The 23,806-nt window shown below is 42.0% G+C and overlaps 1 protein-coding gene across 7 annotated transcripts in view; it reads left to right on the forward strand.

The window, feature by feature from the left end:
• LOC143831783 (contactin-4) overlaps positions 1-23,806 on the forward strand; it is a 669,529-nt gene that overhangs the window by 485,767 nt on the left and 159,956 nt on the right. For all 7 annotated transcript variants that reach the window (XM_077325228.1, XM_077325223.1, XM_077325222.1 and 4 more), the window contains one exon: positions 11,568-11,771. In XM_077325228.1, coding sequence (XP_077181343.1) covers positions 11,568-11,771 — 204 coding nt within the window. The remainder of the gene's footprint in view (positions 1-11,567; positions 11,772-23,806) is intronic.

Below are 23,806 nucleotides of genomic sequence, written 5' to 3' on the forward strand. Positions count from 1 at the left end.
GTTAAATGTAGACTCAGTGGCTAAGTTTGTTGAATTATTCTGCAGATCGTGTACAAAAATATAATCCTGTCAAAACAGTAAACATTCAATTCAGTGTTCTCGTTTGCCTATATCTTTTGCAAAATAATGTGTCAAACCTTATCTTTTTGATTACTTGAGCTTCTAAGTCATTTTGTAACAGTTGTGGTTGCAGATTGTGTATGGGCACATGGAAAAAAGTTACACTCCAAGAAAAAATGTGGTTATTCTATTGTGCTTTGACATATTTATCTAATTCTTGTTTAAACCTAACCTACAAACATGACTATTTCATGTATTCTCCATTTATTTCAGTGGCATGGATAGTGTCTTTTATAGACATTAATGTAAGATGGGCAGGAATTTCAGTTCTTGAATTGCCTCCCATTGCTTAAACTCACTGGCTGCTGCCTTCTGCCCCTGATGACTCAAAAGGAAGAAGGAGATAACATAGGAGTCCCATTACCCTGATGGGAGATGATCTCCTGGCTCCTGTTCTTGTTAAGATCTTTTTTTTTTTTTAAGTAATGCCAGCTGCTGTACCACATCACTTCTGGTTTTAAAAGAAAGGAAAGTGACATAAGGTAGAACAGGAATCACCAGAAACTCTATGGTTAGAGCTACTCACAGCCCTCTCACCAGTTGTTCAGCAACTTCACCCTTGCCTATTCCATGCTGCAACCTCCCAGCCCATATACATACAAACATCATATGGTTCCCACAATCTGTAACAGCTTTTGCTGTTAAAATAATTGAGAAGAGCCCTCCTAGGCAGACCTCATCCAGCCTTCACTTCCAGACCATGGGCAAATCTGGACACATGCAGTGCATCCTGATTGGCTCGTGGACTGGTTGTGCTCACCTCACCAACCTGATGAGGGGCACTCTGGCACTATCACTGTCAGTCTGCCCCTGACTGCCTCCATGGACGGAGGTTGGTGTGACTGTGGGGGGGGGGGCAGGAGGAACAGAGTTCCTGCCTTAGGCCAAAAAGGCATTTCATGGCCTCTGCAAGCCTTGCCAGACCTTTTCGGGGCCAGGGGGGTAGGAGCTCCCCAAAAAGGTCTGCCAAGGCTTGTGGAGGCTGTGGCAGGCCTTTTAGGCAGCATGCACCGAATCTGCGGCTGGTTGCAGCCGGCTTCGTGCATTATCGGTGATTTTAGTAGCTGCCATTCCACCCTGAATGTGCGCTATCCCCCCCCATGCATAATGGGCCTCGGTCTTTCTCTCTATATGTCTTTCTGTTCCATCTATCTATCTATCTATCTATCTATCTATCTATCTATCTATCTATCTATCTATCTATCTATCTATCTATCTATCTATCTATCTATCTATCTATCTATCTATCTATCTATCTATGTCTTTCTTACTTTCTTTCCATCACTTTCTTTTCTCTCTCCCTTTATATCGCTCTTTCTTAATCACTCTTTCCTTTTTTTTACATCCTCCCCCCCCCCATGCTAACGCCCATTATATTTACAGCTACAACGGGCTTTTATTCTAGTATTCAGTATAAATTTTACTACAGTTGAGAATGACTACTGAGTATGTGTGTGAAGGCCCCACTTTCTGACCATGGGATTCCACACATAGTTTTCCAAGCTACTTGCAAGAAGAAAGATAAAAAGAATAGTTTCTGAAAGGGAAACAGCCTTAGGAAAAATATTGTCTTTGTTTTGCTGTTGTCATTGCTTTGTTAACTATACAAACATTACATTTGATTCTGAAATAAAAATACTATTTAGAGGAACAAGCAGCAAACTTGTATAGCTGCAGGGAAGAACATGCTGCATGAATTATTTTATTCAGTTGGTTAAATACTGACACTAAAAGATTAATTCACGCTCTTGCTGTGTTTTTACATGAGATTTCGTTTAATTGAAGTCCTAATGATTTGATGGTGTTGCATCAGTTGTACAGATCTGTTTGAAACATAAATTTAAGAACCAAAATGGGAGCATTAATTCCAAGGCATGGCAAAGTAAGGCAACCCTCAAAGGGTCCTAAGGAAACTCTTTATTGAAGCACTCCAAAAAAATGTGTAATATCACTAATGTATTTTAAGTATCCTAAATTCATGTTTCCTCCTGAGAAAGAATTTTGTCCTACTGAGAACACATCAAAGGTTTATGGTAGTTTTATTTTGAGTGTTTGTATAGGAGTGCCTTGAATGACATTTCTGTAAGATACTGCAGGAAGGAGAATGCCCATGTCACAGTCCGGTTTGTTGTTTCAATTGAATATCTGTCTCTGAATTCCTTTTGTTTTGTCAAAAGTTTGGATTGTCTTTAGGGTAACTGAGGGATTTTGGAAGAGCTAACATTTTGTTTCATATCATCATCTGCTTCACTGCTGCAGAACTTTAGAGCAGAGAGAGGGCCATTTCCCTGGCCTCTTCTTTCTCCCCTCTTCCCCATTCCACCCTGATCATTGATGTTCTATCCACCCACTTATTCTCAAAGCCACCGCCTCTTGTATTTCTTTCCTCCCTCTTTCCCCAACCCCATCCCACCCTTGTTGCTCTGCCAATAATCCCTTGTTCTCAGCACTGCATTTCTTGCCTTTCCTTTCCTCATAACTCTTACTCCCACTGACCCCCTTATCAGTGCTTTGCTTTCCTCCCCCTCAAGTCTTCAGCAATCTTCTGGCTGCCTCTCCCCATTCCAGACTAATGTGGGAAGCCCTCTTTCTGCGTCCCTTGCTGCAGCTCAGCTTGTCCCGGCCTAACAGGACCAGCAATGCAGCAGAGAGTTGGGCTGGGCTCAGGCAATGCTGGTGATCCTAGGAGCTGCAGTAGCTGCATCAGCAAAATCAGGAGCCAAGCTTGGGGGTTGAGGCATTGACACCAAGAGCAGTGCTGGGTCCAGGGACCACAAAGCAACACTAGAATCAGTGGCAGCGATAGTGAGAGAAGTGCTGGGCTCAGTGGCATCATTTTCAAAGTCAACTAACATAGTAGCAGCTTACTTATATGCCTGCAATGCCTTACCCTCACACTAGTTCCAACAGAGAAGCATTGGTTGCACATGTGCAGATCACATGCCTCTGCTGGCGGGGTGCTCCTTCCATTTCCCCCCCTAGTTTTCAGATGTTTCTGAAAACCTACCCCCAACATTCAGAGAAAAATTTTCCATTTCTATAAATAGGCCAATCCATGGATTTAAGTACCCTCAGGTGCCCCCCCCCCCACCCTTTATTGCTAAAGATAGAGTCAAGTGTGTAGCCATGTTGGTCTGAAGCAGAAAAACAAATTTAGAGTCCAGTCCACCCTTAAGACCAACAAAGTTTTATTCAAGGCAAGAGCTTTAGTGTGTACAGCACACTTCCTCAGATACAATGTCATAGAAAGATATATTGCTAAAGATATATTGTGACTTTGTGTACAAAGAATTTAGTTCTTTGGCAAATGCTGATTTGCATTCCTTCCCTCTAGGTGTGATAAGCTTGTTATTATTGAGTACCATAGGAATGTGGAAAACACACCAGGACCTAGTCTGCACCAGAGGTGGTGCACTGTGCTGTTGCTAGGCATCCGATCCAGAGCAGACTGCCCCAATCCTTCTGGGTTCTAGATGGGGGAGCATTTTGCCCACTGCACCAAGTCCACCCTGGATTTGTGCCTCTAGATGGGGCAGTGAGGTTCCACCATGCTGCAGAAATGCCTGGGGCATTTTTTGACCCTTCTGGGATGCTGTACTCAAGAACACAGGTGGGGAGGAGGCGGGCCAGGATGGCCCAGCCTTTCCCTTCCCAACAGCCCAGGCACAACATAGGCCCCGTTGGCATTCAGGGTAAAAAAGATAATGCAGAATTATCCATGTTCCCTTCCCGCAGGACAAATGAGGGTCTGAGTCAGACCAGGCCTGGGACGGCCCTGGCCCGGTGACAACAACATGTGAACCCAGGCATTTGCCCGATCACTAGACAAACAGTGAGTCGGGGCAAATTCCTGATTCCGAAAAGGTCCGAGAATGAAATAAACACAGGAAATGAATTTCCATTGGTGCGTAGAATGTTTATATCAGAGTAGTTCTTCTATTCAGAATGTATAAGAGAATTTTGGGTTTGTCTATGTGCTTACATTGGCTATTTAAAGGATACTAGGAATATAGGCAGCATAACAGAGAATATAGAGGGTAGAAAAAAGATTAGAAGTGAATGGATTAAAAGCAAGGTGGCTAATAGGCACTAGCATTAAAGCCATTAGATGAGCATCTAACAGCTAACTATTGGGATGCTTTGCCAAAATGCTAAAATTCAGCCACAGTAACACAAAGAAAAATGCTCCATTGGATGTTTAATCCAGTGGTCCCCAACCTGCAGTCCGCGGCCCGGTGCCGGGCTGCGAAGGCCATGGCGCCGGGTCACGCTTCCCTCTCCCCGCCCCCCCCCACAGTAAAAAACTTCCCAGGCCGCAAGCTTGCGGCCCGGGAAGCTTCTTACTGCGGGAGGGGGGAGAGAGGGAATCGGGGTGTCTGGGAGGGGTCGCCGGAGGGACGGGACCTTTGCTGGGAGCCCAGCCCAAGGGGGCCGCTGCCTTGCCTGCCTCTGGGCTCCTTCGTCCTCCGCCTCTCGCCTCGGCCCCGCCGCTGCCGTTGCTCCGCGCTTGGCTCCCGGTGTGGCCCGGCCATGTTGGGGCTGCTGGGCAAGCTGTTCGGGACGGGCCCAGGCAGGAAGGGCGCCGGGAAGGGGCCTTCTCCGCAGGAGGCCAGCCAGCGGCTCCAGGCACACATGCGCGAAAGTGCCACGCATGGCGCATGTGTGCATGCGTGGCCCGGCCGTGCATGCACGATGCGCGGCGCGGCCGTGCATGCGCGACGTGCGGGCGGGGCAGTTGCCCTGCCGGGCCCCAGCCGAAAAAAGGTTGGGGACCACTGGTTTAATCTATTATTTGTCCCCTCCATTTAAAAAAAACAGGAAAAATCACAAAATTCTTAGTTACCATTATGGCTGATATCAAGCTTGAATTCCTGTAAGCTGACTTTACAGAACCATGGACCTTATGAATGCAGCATCAGGCTACCTAAGCCCACTACTGTGATACAACTTTGATATTCTAAGATTTTAGATTAAGATATTTTCCAGTCTAATGTTTTCTTTAAAAAAATTACTGGTGATGGGGGATTGAACCTGGAAATGTATGTATACAAATAGTCCTTCTACTTGATTTTTATGCCGAAAAATGCAGAAGTTGGTTTCTTAGGGGCTTAAACTTTAGGGAAGTATTGGTTGCACTTATAATTCCCTTAATTGTTACCATAATGATAGATGTGTAATATATATGTAAACAAGTTACACAAATAAAAAAATACATATGGGCAATAAATATGGACATATTTATTGAACCCAATATGTTTCACAAGCAATCCAATCTCAAGTGAATACAAAAATCCAAATTGCTGTTTTTTTTCCTATTTATCTCTGGAATCTGTTAACCATTTTCATTATGCTACATGTAAATTTATTCTCATTCTTTGCCTATGACCTGCTTACTTCCATTCCATGACATTTTATCTGCGGAAGTATGCTTGCACACGAAAGCTCATACCTTGAATATAACTTTGTTGGTCTCAAAAGTGCCACTGGACTCTAAATTTGTTCAAATAAAAAATACATAAGTGGCGTTTCAGGAATGAGACGTCTAGGTCAGACCAACTAAAATAAAAGCTTACCTCCTGTAATTCCTGGATGGCTCTTATAAATGTTGATGGCAAACCTGGTCCTATCTAGCTGGGATGCCATAAATTTCCCTCCTGCTGTACATCCACTCCCAGCATTGGCAGGCATCTTGTTGTTGTAAGTTCTAATACTGTTTCAGTTGTTCAACAGACTCGCCAAAAGCCATTTCCTATTGTATTTTAAGCGTCTGTTTACTCAGTTGTTACAAATTGCCTGTGGGACAGGAACTGCCTGTCACTTCTGGAGCAATTAGTATGTGAAGCCTTATCAGAAGGAATCCATCAAGTTTGAACAGACACAAATAGCATCTAGAAATCTCTAAGGAATTCAAAATTAGTATTTTGCTACATATTTACATTCTGCTCTTGTCACTGTTAAGCCAGTATTGAGCCATACTGTTAGTTAAATATCTCTGAATTCGTCTTCATAGAATAATTTCACAATACATCACGATCTCCTACTCTGGACACATTACACTAAAATACAGAAAAGTATCTCCCACATATTTTCAATGTTGCCTGACCGGGTTTGCCTCCTTGCTTCTGTTTATCATTGATAAATAAATGTGGCTATATGACATGTAGTGTTAATGGATACAAAGGAGAACCATGCATAACCTTTATAACAGGGATAATAATGTTAAGCAAACTGATGTGTTAATTTTGGATCCTGTTTTATAAAGACACAGTTCTTTAGCATAGTGTCTGAAAATGAGTCCTAATAGACCTCACTAATCCCCATTCCAATACCTGTAACATTAAAAAAATGAGACAAAGTGTTTGATTGAATAAAAAAAGGTCATACAACATTAATCTATGTGATAACTGCACTTGTCAGCAAAGATGTTCCAACTGCTGCATCATGCACTAAGTCACCATTAAGGCAGTCCAAGAAGGAACTCAGATAGGAGGTGATAAAAGGCAATGATCCTTGGTGATTTACCCTGTCACTTGGGAGTGATGAAAGTATACGAGCCTGTTCTGCCTTTTGCTTTCTGTAATGCCCATATCTTGTCTGATCACTTCAAAAGCAGATTGTGGCTCTCTTCTAATGTCTTGGAGGATGGAGTGTAGAATGGAGCAGCATCCCATCAGCTCAAGCTGGCAGGCAGTCCAGAGGTTACAGGCCACTGGCCAAGTAAATCTTTTTCTGGACTTTGTTTAACCCTGCCCTGCAAGCAAGCATATCCCTCCCTACAAAATATTTTTCCTTAGTTACTGTAGCTACTTGGGCTGGGAACCGTAACTCCCTCTGAGATTCTGATTGGTCAATAGATTTGTAAGCATCTATTGCCCAGGACTCCCAGCCTTTCTTCTTTCCAAGGAATGATGGATGGAAAGAAAATATGACTATTCATTGACTGTCTCAGGTGGAGGAAATTTTATGGCTAACCAATCATGTTGTGTACAAGCTCTGTAAAGGTTCTGTTTTTTTCATGTTCAGAACTTCATGCTGAGATTCAAAGCGCCTTGCATCTCCAATCCACAACAAGCCAAGCATCATTGGGGTCATCTGGTAGGAAGGGTCTTACTACAATCCCCAAATGAAAATTATGTCTCAGTGTTAGATGGTTCTTTTCCCATTGTTTACAGCTACTTGTTGTGGTTAGATGTTCCTCATGGAATGTACAACAAGCACCCGATATTGTATTGTTGCAGTCTCAGCAAAAGTCACGGTTTCTAATGGCATTTTTTCAAAAAATGAAGTCTAATTTAGCTAACCCAGAGCTCAATACGTTCTGAATTAACATTACTCTTCTAAATATTATGCTAAATACTGGATTTTAGCAGTGAGAGAACATGTGACAGGGTTTCTCTCCTGCACTGGGTATTTTTATTGTTATTGCAAGCGGTGTAGCAAAAGTAGAAGTTGCATTAGGTTGGCATCTGCGTAGGGGTTGTTATTCCCCTTTGAATAAATTCCGTTTCCTGCAGCGATGCAAAAGAGAAGGATGGGAGCACCTACTGTTGATCCTGTCTCCAGCTACTATTGACCACCCTGTTCTCTGCCCACCATTCCTGAGAGGTATAAGCAATCTTGAACAGATCAGAATCTGTTTCTTTGTGTCTGTCCTGAGCTACAGGGGCACATGGGTGGGGGTGATCAATGGTTGTTTCCTTAAATTATTGATCGACCCTCTAGGGGAGTGCTGGTTTTGTAATGAAGGTCCGTATTATTGGAACAAAGTCTCGCCATCCAAATGAGTTCTCCCTCAGCATGGAACAGCTTTGTGCTGAAGTGACTCCCTTTTTTCGTGATACGTATGCAAGGGCAGCTGTGAATGCTATTTTGAAGTTGCTAAACAAGTTTGTGTACTCAGGTTCTTGTTTTTGTGTATGGAAGAGTAGGGTCTGTGGAGAATAACTGAAAGCTAAAGGTTTCTCTCTGCATGTTGAATGGTTTTACAGCGAAACAAGTTAATTGTTTGGCAAGTGTAAATTAAAACACAAAAAAGGATGCTAATTACTTGCTGAAAATTTTAAGCCTGCTGAGAAGTGCTACCTTGTTTACTCTGAGTATCCTCTTGACATCAGCATGGGGCTACTCATAATTAGATGCACATGTGTAAATACAATGATTAGATAGTCCCCCATAAACATAATTATCATATCTTCCTAAAAAAAAGACCAAATGAAGATGGTCTCCAACTCTGTGGGGGCTTCGTTATGATAAAAGCCCGACAATCTGCACACCTTCATTCTACATGAGTAGACAATGAAGTATTAGCATAGAATGCAATCCCATGCTATCCCCAGTGAAATGATTGGTGGTTGCACAGTGATACCATTTCACGGACTGAGCCCAGTTAGTCCTAAACTGCATCATAATAGTGGAGGTCAATTACAATGATGACTCATTAGAGAGTATTAAAATAGGAATATACATTTTCACTACAGTTAGCATCTCTTCTGTAAAGTTACAACAGCTTGCCGATGTCCGATTTCTCGAGTACTTCCAGGGTGTTTGGGGTATTAGTCTTCTATTACTATAGGAAGGTTATAATAAATTAACCTAACTGCTTTATTCTAGTATATAGCTTGCTAAATGTATCCCTTCTGTTTTTTCCCCCCCACCTTGGAAAATTTCCAAAGTCTTGCTTTAAAACTGGGAATATTATCTAATTAGTCATAATGAAGTTGATTGCTGCTTAATTTAGTATACAGTTTGTGGGCATTTTTTCTTACCCTCGTGGGCCTATCACACCATATCTGCTCAAGAAAACTGTTTGGCAGAAGGAGAAGCAGTTGTGTTTGAATTTGGCAAGTCAGATAAGCAAAACAGTTGCCTGAAAAACTAAATTTCTCTCTGTATACTAACATGAATCCCCCTTCCTGTTTGTGCATTTGGGAAAATAAGAGGGGGGGGTTGCGATTGTCGTTGGAAACTGGAAGTACAGTAATCTGTTTTGTTGATTTTTTTTAACCAGTTGTGGATACATACATTTGGGTTGCTATGCTGTAGTCCACAGAGCCTAACTGTCCATTTAAAAGTTTGGGAAAGTGGGAGAGAATTCAGCAGGTGTACTCAGGGTTCCTTGTTACTTGCTTCTCCAGCATCAGCTGTAACTCTCACTAGGGTATGGTAAATCATATCTCAAACTGGGGCCTGGGAATTCCTGAGGGATTTGCAAAGGTTGTCCACAGTTCCTTTACAGGAACAGTTCCTTTACTGCCAGCGTTCGCTGGCAGGGGCTCCTGGGAATTGTAGTCCATGGACATCTGGAGGGCCGCAGTTTGACTACCCCTGATCTAGATAATGTCAAATGGAATGGGGACTGGGGCCACCTGCTTCCTGGAAAAGGGAAAGGATTGACTTCTTCCTCTTGCAAAGAGAAAAAGTTCATAGAGTTTGTCAATACCTGCAGCTTTCTTATTACCACAAAAACTGTACCACTTGGTTGCCATGTGGCCATAGATCATTCTTAAGAATACTAATTCAGTGAATGGTATCAATATCAAGGATGTTTAGTTGCAATGATGGCATCATTTCTGGTATGAAATGGAACTTGTTTCCCCTCTGACTTTCAAAGTGGAGGATGTAACAGAGAGCAGAAGAGAGTGATTCTGTATTGCTATTGTTAAATACTGACATTTTGCATGATTCTAGTATTTTTGTTCCTGACTTTTCCCCAATCCCCTTTCAACCCTTGTTCAGCTTGTCTATGTCTAAAGATCATTAATGAGTAATGAATTTTATTGTCATATCTAGTACAAAGTCCCTTTCAGTCAAGGGATGAGTCTGGTTAGAACTTTGGTTGGGAGGACCTTTTGAGTTGTGGCATTATAAAATTAGTTGTTCTCCGAGACCAAATTTCAGGTAATATATATAGATAGGAAAAATATGTTTTTAGTCAGTATTTTTCCCCTGTATGGTTTTGAGGATGCAAGAGGATGAACGTTTCCCTTGGTCATGCATGGCACACCACACACATTTTGAAAAAAGGATGGGTGGCCTGTGGCAATGCACATGAAGTAGGAGACAAGGGCTCAGGGCTCACAAATTGGGTTGGATTGCTGAAGTTTGAAAATTGATGTGCTAAGTGACTGGCAGAAAAACTGGACAGGAGGCTCATCATTTTCAGTCTCTCACTAATGTTGATTTGTTTATAAACCGAAAGACAGGACCTAAGAGCTGTAGCTTGCCACATATGAAGTCAAAGCAGAGCAAACAAGTGAACATTTGGTAGAAGGTATTACTACATGTAGTTCTGAAAAATGAAAAACAATCTATTGACTAGAAGGGTGGTAATTCCGCCAAGGAAGACATGACTCGCTGTTTGGCATGAACATGGCCACAGCCTTTAGTGAAAACCCAACCTCCAAAGGGGTTGGCCCTGCATGGTAGGAAGCCTGACTAACCCCCTGCTGTTTGGCTGCGTAGCCTGAGGGTCCTTGAATGTCTGAGACCCCACTGAGATCCCAGCCGGGAGAGCAGGTCCTCAGCGTCCGGAATCCCTCACCAGGAAGCAACCCCCCCCGGGCCCACTTTCTCTTTGCCTTTAAAAAAAATTTTGGATTCCCCGCCGGCTGTTCCGGCCACAGGTGTGGGGCATGGAAACAAGGGAGGCCTCCCTCGGCGATTGCCAACTGGCCACTGCTGAAGCCCGGAGGCCATGAGGAAGCAATGATTTGGGGGGGAGACAGATGCAGCTGCCCACAAAGGCTGTCCTTTGCCAGCCGCCCCGTTCCCCGAGATCCACCAGCGCCCGCTGCCTCCGCCCCACCCATAGACCCTTCCCCCGCCACCCGTGGACTCCTGCTTTCCTGTCACAAGGCACACAAACTTGCCTGGAGCCAGCTTGCCGCGTTGTTCTCCACCACGCAGCCGAACACCAACATCTCAAATGTTCATTTTACTTGCTGTTCTTATGAATAAAAGCCCTACCGCTCTGTCCTTTGATTTTCTTTTGTTTTGTTCTACATTATCTTTTATCACTTTGCAGGAAGTAAGAATAAACTTGACAGAATTTGAGAGTTCATTGATGTGACCCTGGAGATCATTGCTGTGGCTTATGTTAGCTGTGCATTTCAGCATCAGTCACTAATTTGCAAATATCATCAAGAGGAACATTAACATTTTTGCATACCACTGTGCACTGACATTGAGCATTTCTCAGAAGCAAGCAATAAGCAGCAGATTTTTAAAATAGTAATGGATGTTAATTAACCTTGCTCTAAGTGAAGATTAAACTCTACAAATGCACAGACTGTACTGCATTTAAACCTCTAGGATATCTTTGTAGAAAATACTGTATGTGTTAACATTGTACAGATTTCCCTCCTATTTCTGGCCTATGGTTTCCAGGTACAGTACGGAAAAAGAAATCTTTGCCGTAATAATAATAAATATTTTTCTTTAATTTTCAGAATTGACCTATGTCTGGATTTTCAATGAATATCCATCTTATGTGCACCAGGATAACCGTCGTTTTGTCTCTCAAGAAACTGGGAATTTGTACATTGCAAAAGTAGAGAAATCTGACGTGGGGAATTATACATGTGTGGTGACAAACACAGTAACCAACAACAGAGTGCAGGGACCTCCTACACCTTTAATTCTGAGAAATGACGGTAGGATTTCTTGTTCAATTCTGAGTGGATTTCTTGTTCTTTTTTTTTGGGGGGGGGAGTGGTGTAATTTTAAAATTCAACTAACTCACTGGTGTTGTAACAGTTTTTTTTAATAAGCCCAAACCTTACTGTCTTCAAGTAGCACCATCTAGCCTTGTTCTCCAAGTTGCAACTGTAATTCAGATTTATCAGAAAATTCTTACTTTAGGTATGTATATATTTATGTTATTCATAGTTTGCTTTTCTCACTGTGTCTCAAGGCAGATTACACAGTGCAGATCAATGCAGTTATTAGGATGGGACATCCAATAAGCAATGTAATCGGATTAGGATTGTGGAAATTAAAATAAAGTAATGATCTGGGACAAAGAATAAATATTTATATGGTATATTAAATGGTGGAGAGATTACATAATAGGATAGTACATACAGTAACAGAATGCGTACTATGCACATAGTATGCGTGGTTTCTTCCCCTTTGTTAAAAGATAATTTGGTACAGCATGGTGTAACTGCATGTTGCACCATACATACTATACCAAATTATTCTGGAGAGCAGTATTAGAGGAATATTTGGAGAAATCACTGGTGACAGACCATGTAAGCCCTGATGTTAATCATAGCACCTATGTCAATGAAAGGTGTAGACTTCATCCCTGTGATTGGACATGACTGTCCCCAGTTGAGGGGATGGAGCTTAGGCATGTATACTGCTCCTACATGCAAGGAAGATATGACAGAGATAAAGGTGCCCCATGTTCCAAGAAAAATGGAAGTGGCAATGCCTTTGCTTTCCTTCTGTTTGCACTGATTGATCCTATATGCCAGTGGTTCTCAACCTTCCTAATTCCCATTTAATACAGATCCTCATGTTATGGTAACCCCCAACCATAAAATTATGCAAGTGTTCTTTCACAGAAATTAAAACGAAACTGATCAGTGGTGTGAAGGTCCATTGTTCATGATTGTATATAAATTGTTCCCCCCCCCCGGGGTTTTTCAGTTCAGTTCTGCATCTTGTCCTACCATGCTGATCTCGCTCTTCTCCACTGCTCCAGGCAGACGAACACTACAATGTTGTTGTGTGGATGGTGCCCCCCCTGGCCAAGCTGTTTGCCCTGCCGTGACTCCTGTGAAAGGGTTGTTCAACCCCTAAAGGGGACCCTACCCCCAGGTTGAGAACCACTGCTATATGCTTATGTGGTGTTTGGGGTGTGAAAGTAGTAATGTGCTGTCACTAGAGAAAGCCTTCATCATGGGACCTATAATTAGGATGTAATTATATAACAATATTACTACAATACTGCACATTTATTTTGTTCTTCAGATTTTTCAAAGAGCTCCCTATACAACATTTATTACTTTTAAAAAATGTGCTCATTTTTTAAGTATGTGCTCATGGAGTATGTGCTCATGGAGTTCTGTATGTGCAATAGAGTAATAGCAGGTCTGAATTTGTAAAATAACTATGCTGTTTTGACTAGGGATCTAAGTTTTCTTCCCTCGTATCTCTGAAAATCATAGAGTTTACTTTAATGAAAGCAACCTTGGGACATCCTTATCCATGGTTCCTCTATATATTTGTGAAACAGCCTGACGGTGTGGAATGTGTCTGTCTGTCCGAGTTGGAATAGGGCCAATCAGGGTACAGCCAGCAACGCTGGCTCAATGTTGGTTGCACCCTGATTGGCCCTGCCCCTACAGCTCCCTCCCTCCCTCCCTGGATGCTAGCCACGTTCCTCTCAGACACACCAGAGACAGAGAGAGACACACAGACCAAATTCCCTCCTATCGCTCCTTCTGCGAGGGAGGCAGAGAGAGACACAGAGAGAGCTGCCCCAAGCTGCTGACCAGCCCTGCTTCCCTCCTAAGCACAAGCCCTAATTACTTGCTATAGCTCCTGCTGCTATGGAGAGAGAGACACTGAGAAAGCCTCCCCTGCTGCGACAGAGGGAGATAGAGACAGACAGCTGCCCCAAACTGCACACCAGCCCCACTTCCCTCCTACAAACCAGCCCTAATTGCCTGCTATGCTTCCTGCTGCGAGGCATATGGAGAGCCACGCAGGAGAGGCAGAGAAAGAGACAGAGAGATCTGCACCTCCCAGTGTCCCCTGGGTCCTAGCACCCATTGCATTCCTGGTTGCAATGGGATTTCTTGCTATTACTTGATATAAAACTTGAAATCATGCCTTAATGTGATGGATGCTTTTGGTGGTTACTATAAAGTATGCTAGTAAGAACTGTTTCTCTAAGGAATTTTTGTTTTGTACCCACTCTAGAATATTGATAGGAGCCAATTGCCTTTCTGAACTCATTCATACAAATATAATTGAAACACATATATTATAGATGTATTCTGCAACAAGTTGGTGACTTTAAACAACAGCATCCATGACCATAATACCTTCATGTTTGCCTGTAGCTGAAGTGATCAGTATAGGTGAAGACATATTAAATGTTTGAAAAAAAAAGTCTAAGAATGCAATTTAAAATTTTCATTTTCTAGTTCTCTATTTCTAATTGCTCACAGATTGAAATGCAGTTGACTCTGACTGTCCATTCATTTCAGTACATCAAGAAGGTATATGGCAGGACTTGCTCTTTCGGAAAAGCAGGGAAGAAAAGAATTAAATGCTAACTATAAAGAACTTTTGTTGTAGCAGGCTGACAGATAAATTTGGATTCCTTTTTTATTTGGTTTGGGTTTTTTTTTAATGGAGTTTGGCATTTCCAGTATATTTCAATATATATGATGGATTATTTTTATTAGAAAATTTCATCATTAAATTAGCAGACTGAGAGGCAAATTCATCAACATTTAATGTCCCAATTACACAAGTAATTGTTACATAGAAAAATTTCATAATGTTCCTCTCCCATTTAATATAAAATATACTGAGCTGTGTAATTAATCAATTTTGCTGCTAATCATGAAGTTTACTACTTTCCTCTCTTAATTATGATATGTACAGAAGGGTATTTCTGTAATAAAAATATATGAATATTTACTGACAAAAAGAGATGATTGGGGGGGAATCATCTTTCCCCACCTATTTTCTCCATCAGCTATACAAATATTGGGGCTCCTAGCTATCTCTAGAATTTGTATGGCTCTTGGAGTGGGGAGATATCATTTTGTTATGAAAATGATACAAAATAAATGAGCTGTCCTAATTATTAATAATAAATGTGTGCCATCATGTTCCAGCTGACTTGTGGCAACCTTGAGAACATGAGGTTTTCAATGCAAGAGCTGAGCAAAGGGAATGTGTTAATATTCCTCTGCACAGCAGCTCCAGTCTTCCTTGGCAGTCTCCCATCAAAGTATTAAGGATAGGTAACCCTGTTTAGCTTCCAAACTCTAACAAAATCAGCCTAGTGAGAGCAATTCAGGCTGCTGTGATATTCTTAATTAGACTATATTCTGTTGGTATAGGAGTATGAAGACAGTCCAGAAACAGCCAGCGGGGGACTGATTATGCACAGGGGAGAAAGACCAGGTCAATGTCTGTATGGCAGCAGGGAAAATTCCCACTTATGCATGACATTCCCCCTTCAAGGATCGCTGCCTTGTTGTGGCAAGGGGGCTTGCGTAGTTCAGTGAAGCTATGAGCTATGCCGTGCAGGGCCACCCACGACGGACAGGTCATAGCTGAGAGCTCTGACAAAAGGTGATCCACTGGAGAAGGCAATGGCAAACCACTCCAGTATCTTTGCCATGAAAACTCTATGGACAGTTCCAATAGGCATAACGATATGACGCTGGAAGATGAGCCCCTCAGGTCGGAAGGTGTCCAATATGCTACTGGGGATGAGCAGACGGCTAGTACGAGTAGCGCCAGAATGAATGAAGCGGCTGGGCCAAAGCCGAAAGGACGCTCAGTTGTGGAAGTAACTGGTGGCGAAAAGACAGTCCGATGCTGTAAAGATTTTTATTCCATAGGAACCTGGAACGTCAGATCCATGAATCAAGGCAAGCTGGACGTGGTTAAACAAGAAATGAGAAGACTGAACATCGACATTTTAGGAATCAGTGAACTAAAATGGACAGGAATGGGTGAATTTAATTCAGATGACCATCAGGTATACTACTGTGGACAAGAATCTCGCAGAAGAAATGGAGTAGCATTCATAATCAATAAGAGAGTAGGAAAAGCAGTCTTGGGATACAATCCCCAAAATGACAGAATGATCTCAGTTCGAATCCAAGGCAAACCATTCAACATCACAGTGATCCAGGTCTACGCCCCAACCACTGCTGCTGAAGAGGATGAAGTTGATCAGTTCTATGAAGCCCTACAACACCTTCTAGAAGCAACGCCCAAAAATGATGTGCTTATCATCATGGGGGATTGGAATGCTAAAGTAGGAAGCCAAAAGATAACCGGGATAACAGGCAAGTTTGGCCTTGGAGTACAAAATGAAGCAGGGCACAGGCTGGTAGAATTTTGTCAAGAGAATACAATGGTCATAGCAAACACTCTTTTCCAGCAACCCAAGAGACGACTCTACACATGGACATCACCAGACGGTCAACACAGAAATCAGATTGACTATGTGCTCTGCAGCCAAAGATGGAAAAGTTCTATCCAGTCAATAAAAACAAGACCAGGAGCTGATTGTGGTTCAGATCATGAGCTTCTTGTTGCAAAATTTAGGCTTAAATTGAAGAAAGTAGGGAAAAGCACTAGGCCACTCAGGTATGAACTAAATCATATCCCCGACGAATACACAGTGGAGGTGACAAATAGATTTAAGGAATTAGATCTGATAGACAGAGTGCCTGAAGAACTATGGACGGAGGTTCGCAACATTGTACAAGAGGTAGCAACTAAAACCATCCCAAAGAAAAAGAAATGCAAGAAATCAAAATGGCTGTCTGAGGAAGCTTTACAAATAGCTAAGGAGAGAAGGGAAGTGAAAGGCAAGGGAGAAAGAGAAAGATACACCCAATTGAATGCAGAATTCCAGAGAAAAGCTAGAAGAGATAAGAATGCCTTCTTAAATGAACAGTGCAAACAAATAGAAGAAAACAATAGAATGGGGAGGACCAGAGATCTTTTCAAGAAAATTGGAGATATGAAGAGAACGTTTCATGCAAAGATGGGTATGATAAGGGACCAAAATGGTAGGGACCTCACAGAAGCAGAAGAGATCAAACAAAGGTGGCAAAATTATACAGAAGAACTATACAAGAGCGAGCTTAACATCCCTGATGACCACAATGGGGTAGTTACTGACCTGGAGCCAGACATCCTGGAATGTGAAGTCAAATGGGCCTTAGGAAGTCTGAGCAACAATAAAGCTAGTGGTAGTGACAGCATTCCAGTTGAACTATTCCAAATCTTAAAGGACGATGCAGTAAAAGTGCTACACTCAATATGCCAGCAAATTTGGAAAACTCAACAATGGCCACAGGATTGGAAAAGGTCAGTTTACATTCCAATCCCAAAGAAGGGCAATGCCAAAGAATGTTCAAACTACCGCACCATCGCACTAATTTCTCATGCTAGCAAAGTTATGCTCAAAATCCTACAAGCTAGGCTCCAGCAATATGTGGACCGAGAACTTCCAGAAGTACAGGCAGGATTTCGAAGAGGCAGAGGAACTAGAGATCAAATTGCCAACATACGCTGGATCATGGAGAAAGCTAGGGAGTACCAGAAGAACGTCTACTTCTGCTTCATTGACTATGCTAAAGCCTTTGATTGTGTGGAGCACAACAAATTGTGGCAAGTTCTTAAAGAGATGGGAATACCAGAGCATCTTATTTGTCTCTTGAGAAATTTATATGCAGGTCAAGAAGCAACAGTGAGAACTGAACATGGAATCACTGACTGGTTCAAAATTGAGAAAGGAGTTCGGCAAGGCTGTATACTGTCGCCTTGCCTATTTAACTTGTATGCAGAGCACATCATGAGAAATGCGGGATTAGAGGAGTCACAAATTGGGATCAAGATTGCAGGGAGAAATATCAACAACCTCAGATATGCAGATGATACCACTCTAATGGCAGAAAGTGAAGAGGAACTAAAGAGCATGTTGATGCGGGTGAAGGAGGAGAGTGCCAAAGTTGGCTTGAAACTCAACATCAAGAAAACAAAGATCATGGCATCCGGCCCTCTCAATTCCTGGCAAATAGAAGGGGAAGAAATGGAGATAGTGACAGATTTTATTTTCCTGGGCTCCAAGATCACTGCAGATGGGGACTGCAGCAAAGAAATTAAAAGACGCTTGCTCCTGGGGAGGAAAGCTATGGCAAATCTAGACAGCATCCTAAAAAGCAGAGACATCACCCTGCCAACAAAAGTGCGTTTAGTCAAGGCTATGGTCTTCCCAGTTGCAATGTATGGCTGCGAAAGTTGGACCATAAGGAAGGCCGAGCGTCAAAGAATTGAGGCTTTTGAACTCTGGTGCTGGAGAAGACTCTTGCGAGTCCCTTGGACTGCAAGGCGAACAAACCAGTCAGTCCTAGAGGAGATCAGCCCTGACTGCTCTTTAGAAGGCCAGATCCTGAAGATGAAACTCAAATATTTTGGCCACCTCATGAGAAGGAAGGACTCCCTGGAGAAGAGCCTAATGCTGGGAGAGATCGAGGGCAAAAGAAGAAGGGGACGACAGAGAATGAGGTGGATGGATGGAGTCACTGAAGCAGTAGGTGCAAACTTAAATGGACTCCTGGGAATGGTAGAGGACAGGAAGGCCTGGAGGATCATTGTCCATGGGGTCGCGATGGGTCGGACACGACTTTGCACATAACAACAACAACAACAACAAATGCATGACATTGCCGCTAGCCCAGTCCCCTTCCAGCCCTGGCCCGCTTTAGGTCCTCCGATGCTCCGTGTTAAGGGAATGCTGATTTTTCTGTGTTCCCTTTTTAACGCAGGTACCATCAGCAGCTATGCTGGTCCGGGTCCATGCATGCAGGGAAGATCCAATCCTGAAGGTCTGGCTCCTCCCCACACCTATGGTGTCCCAGCAGGGGCACAGAATGCCCCGTTTGGCTCCACAGCACTTTGTGATGTTGCTTTTTTCACCCCCATAATGCTGGGATAGCATTGTGATGCTATCCCACCTTAGTACTGTGAAACTCCTGGGCCCCCCTTCTGCCGCTGCAGTGAGGTGCATTCTTCTGGAGTGAACTGTGTGCACCAGGGGATTAATACACAGGAAATGGCAGGACATGCCGTCCCACCACAAGAAACTGGTGGCAGCCCAGCATGGCTGCCACCGTACATAATTGTTCAAGGAAATGCAAATTCAAATTACTTCAAATAGATAACTATTTCTTGTTCCCAAACCCCTACTTTTTAAAGTATATCATATTTATATTCGGCTTTAGACAAGCCTCATATAGCTACATAAATCTGTGCTTTGGCCTTTGTTCCCCTTTGTCCTCATTGTTTCCTCAATACTGACTGGCATAGTGAGGGATGCCAAAGGTAACAAATTAATATTTTACTGAATTCTGTATCAGTTATGAGCCGTACATTTTTCAGACTAGTTTTGCAAGGAAGGCTTGCCCCCATTTCATTCACCATATTCATTGTCCTGTCTGTTCTTCCCTTTCTCCTCTTACTGTGCAAGACCTTACATCTATCAATAATGGAGTTTCATTTTCCTTCTAATTCTGGACCTCAACCTACCTCTTGAGGCTTCTAAATTGTAAAACTTCAGATGTTACTTTAGTGCTTTCTGAAAGCAATAGTTCATTCTCTCGTTGGATTAAATTGGGCTGTTCCTTTGTGGTGTATTGCACAATCAGAAAGTGCTCCTTAACCCACTGGTCAAGCATTTTCAATACCAGGTAGCATTTTCTCCTCTGAAGAACTAAAATATATCAAAAGGAGAGACAGCCAAGCAGTGGTAAAAGTAGACTTTGTTTAGTCAGTTCCCTAGATCAATATTAGACCAGTTTGTGGTTCCTCAATAGAGACAGTTTTTATTTCACTGTGACAAGAAGAGGATAAAAGGCAATCTGTGTGGTATAAAATCTTTTAAAAGTAGCCTTTGCTCTTGTCTTTCCATATTAGGAATTCTCTTCTTTAGTCTTTCCTTAATATCCTCAGTCAGACCTCAATTACTAGATAAGCACCCATAGTAACCATTATGCAGGGAAAGAGTAGCAATGGAGAGCAGAGCCATAGGTTTAAAAGGGAGTTAGGTCGCCGTATTAAAATATAATACGAATCACACTTTTAGATGACCATAGATGATAGACACATTCCTTTTCTGCTGACTTTGAAAGTTCTTCCCTATAGTGTTTTGTTTGTAAAGTCTGTATATGTGCACATATCTATTTAAGCATTGGCAGTATTGTTGAATTCTAATGCTACCAGTATCTCTGCATCTCTCGCCCCCCTCCCCCCATCACTACTTTCAGGATATATCATGTGTCATTCATTGCTTCTAATTTATGTTGGACCTTTTTTTAAATTTTGGATAACCCATATTTGTTATGAGCCACATTTTAAAAATATTTTTACAAAGTTTGGTGGTATGCAAGTGTTTTAATTAACAAATAAGCGTATTCATTCTAATACTTAGCAGCAGCAGATCAAAATGTAAAAGTGCTAGAAATTTCATAATCACAGATAACAATAGCTCCCTTTTCTTCATCCCCCAAAAGCAAATGGCTTGCATGGGAGAGGTGATTGAAATATATTTGGTGCTGAAGGTTGATTCACACATTAGTTCATGTATATTTTCAGTCCAAGTGTTCTTGGAGTTCCCTCACAGGAAATTTAATTCTCAGGTTTGTATAGATGGGATTGCTACAACAAAATCAGTATAAGAAAAAACACTGGCAAAATATCAAAATATTCAATTTTATCAGTAAAATGGAATGTTGAATTAAAGTTTAGAATAGCATTCATCCATACAGTAATGTATCATCATTACACACAGTGCCATAGTAAATATGACAAAATTAGCTGCAATAAAATCCATATTATGCAATTTAAATAATATATATACTTCAAATGTTGCTACCATGTCTCTCAATGATAACTTCTTTGTGCAATAGGTTTCAGTCCAGAATTTTATTCTTTATATATTCACAGAACTGAAAAATATCTTCCATCCATTCCCCCCCCCTCTATTTTTCTCCCTAAGCTGCCACATTTCTAGTAAGATATCAAAAAACAAGACATCTCATAGCACTTCCACTTGGATAGAACATGGGTCAAATACATTTTCTACTCTAGGAAATAATATGTATGTGGCAAGCAAGAGAACTGTAAGGAAAGCTGTAAATAGGTGTTAAACATAGGTCCATGATTAAATTCCAGTGTATTTTGTGTTTCCCATTTTCCTAGCTGGAAAATTCCAGCAGTAACTTGGAAATATTGTTATGTGGTCCTGCATGAAAAGTTTAGGTTAGTATGCCAAAAGTTAAAATCAGTACTCTCAGAAATGGCAGTCTCAGAATTCTCAGCTATATAGCCAGTTTTCAGAAAAGAAGATAGTGTTAGAATAATTGGTTAGATTTGTTAGGCATTGGGGAACTTTCTGTGGCAAGCCAAACCTGTACAACAGAGATGGGGGAGCTGGAGTGTTTGATGTTAAATGATATATAGACTGGACATCTCAGTAACATGGTAGAATGAGGAAAATCAACGAGACACTATTATTTATGGAAATAAATTCTACAAAGAGAACAGGGAAGAACATTCAGAAAGTGGTGTTTCTTTGTATAGAAAACATCTGTTGAATAAACTCTCACAGAATAACTGTGGGCAGTTACTTTACAGTGTTTCCTGTGTTGTTGTGGTCACCGTCGGTGGCCCTGCCGGGCCAGTCCCATGCATAATGGGCTGGCCCCAAACTACACAGTCCTTGTAGTGACACCAACTGCCCTGGACAGCTCCGCGATGCCATGGGGCCAAACGCGGCAGTCTCCCCCCATTGTAATGGTGGGCTAGCGGCACGCCGCTCCTCTGCCATTCTGTGGTGGGCCCCCCATGCCTGCTGCTGCCACCACAACCACATGGCACAATTAAATCTTCCAGCCCCAGCGTTGTGTGTGTGTATGCACAACGTTGGGGCAGTCCACCTGTGCCAGGGGATTCCATCCTTTGTGCGTGCTCGGGAAGCGGCAGGGAATGCTATCCCGCCACAAGGAACAAGCAAGAGTCCAGCACAGCCGCTGCTGTGCATTATCAGTCTCAGTGAGCAGCTGCTGAAAAGGTTCAGCTCCATGCTGGGGACTATTAGGAAAATAAAACATCCAGCCAGTATTGTAATTCAGTGTAAACATCCATGGTACAGCCTCATTTATTATGAACAGTGATAGCTGTATTTCTTAGGAAAGGTTACAAAAATCTTGTAATTTCCATATTGTTGTCTTTTATTTTTAAGACAACTAATGAGGTTTATAAATTGTGTATGGTGGAGAAAGCAAATAGCCCTTTTCTTCCTATAATACTAAAACTTAGGAGCATTCAGTAGCAATGAAGGCATTATAGAAAAAAATACTCCTTTATTCAACTAATGAGTGAATTATGTAATACACTGCCAGTGGACATGCTGATGACCATAAGATTAGACATTTTTAGGAAGGAATTAGAATCATGAAAAATGGCTCCTTCAAGGTTTACAAGCTGTGGTGAATAAAGGAAGCTTCCAGCAAACTTCTGAATACCAGTGGTAAGAGGCAGCGTAGAGGTAGTTTCTGTGCCTAGTTTCTTGGCCCCACACTGCTTAGCTGCAGTATGAAACAGGATGCATTTCTAGATGAATCACTGATCTGATCAAGCAGGGCTCTTTTTGAGTTCTTAGCATTCATGAGGTAGGTTGGTTTGTTTTTTGGTGAGATACCACTGAGTTGCCACTGGAGATATTATGGCATCTTTGTAAAATATGTCTTGCTACAAACAATCCAATCAGAGCATAGTTAAAGCAAATATACTTTTTAAAGCAGAGAGTACATACTCCATCAAATTCCTAGAAAATAAGTGAGCTGTCCCCTCATGTGCACATCATATCACAGCTAGAAAACTCTTATTGAATGCACGTTTCATCTCTTTCACGCAGACTGCTTTGGGGAACTGTTTTCTTGCCCTGTTGGCCCTGTCCATCAATGCCATGGAATATGACATTTTCTGCATTCTCTCTCATTCCAAAAGCTGTAGAGCAGTTTCCAGATAGCCGGACTCCATCTCCCATAATTTCAGTTTTGTATCTTAGACTATCAGTCAGTTGCCATGCTAATAACTAGAGTTGCTAGTTATGGGCTGGGGAATATCTGGAGATTTTGTCGGTGGAGCCTGGGGAGAGGAGGGACTTCAGCAAGATACAATGCCATAGAATCCCCCCTTTAAAGCATCAATTTTCTCCAGGTGAACTGATATTTGTTTTCAAGAAATCAGTTATAATAGTGGTTGATCTCCAGTTACCCACCTGGAGATTGGCAACCCTATTAATAACTAATCTATAGCCAGTGCTGTTATCAATAATAATAATATAGTAAATACAGTACACTTCTTTTAAAATTGTTTCATTGTAACACTCTTCCTCTTGGGTTTACTTTGTAAGTGTGGAGGCTTGGTAGAAGGTCCATGACATGATCAGCCCAGCCAGAATCACATTTAGCCAACCTGAAAGTGATATGGCATTACCATGAGTGTGATGGCCACCTTGAAGCTACCTCAGATACCTTCATCATTGAGGAACAAGCCACCAGTAGGAGCTGTGGTCTGACAAAGAAGGTGGTCACAGCTGTTTCTGGAGGAAGTCCAATGTGGAAGACAATTGGAATGGCATGATAATTCAAATCTAATATTGATGGTTATTACTTTCTTGCTACTACAGTATTTTCAGTTTTCTACTGTATTCATCCACTTTTCATACAGCTGATAAAAATGTAGAAGGATCGTGGAATTGTTATTTTTTAAAAAGTATCAGATGTAACCAGTTCTGGAAATTACTTGTTTTATAAGAATTGTGATGATTTATTTCCCCATTTAACTAAAACACAACAATACTCAGTTGATGCATGATGTACTAAGGAAGTAAAAGTTAAAGCAACTA

Source organism: Paroedura picta, chromosome 3 (assembly GCF_049243985.1).
Source record: "Paroedura picta isolate Pp20150507F chromosome 3, Ppicta_v3.0, whole genome shotgun sequence".
Taxonomy (NCBI): Eukaryota; Metazoa; Chordata; class Lepidosauria; order Squamata; family Gekkonidae; genus Paroedura; species Paroedura picta.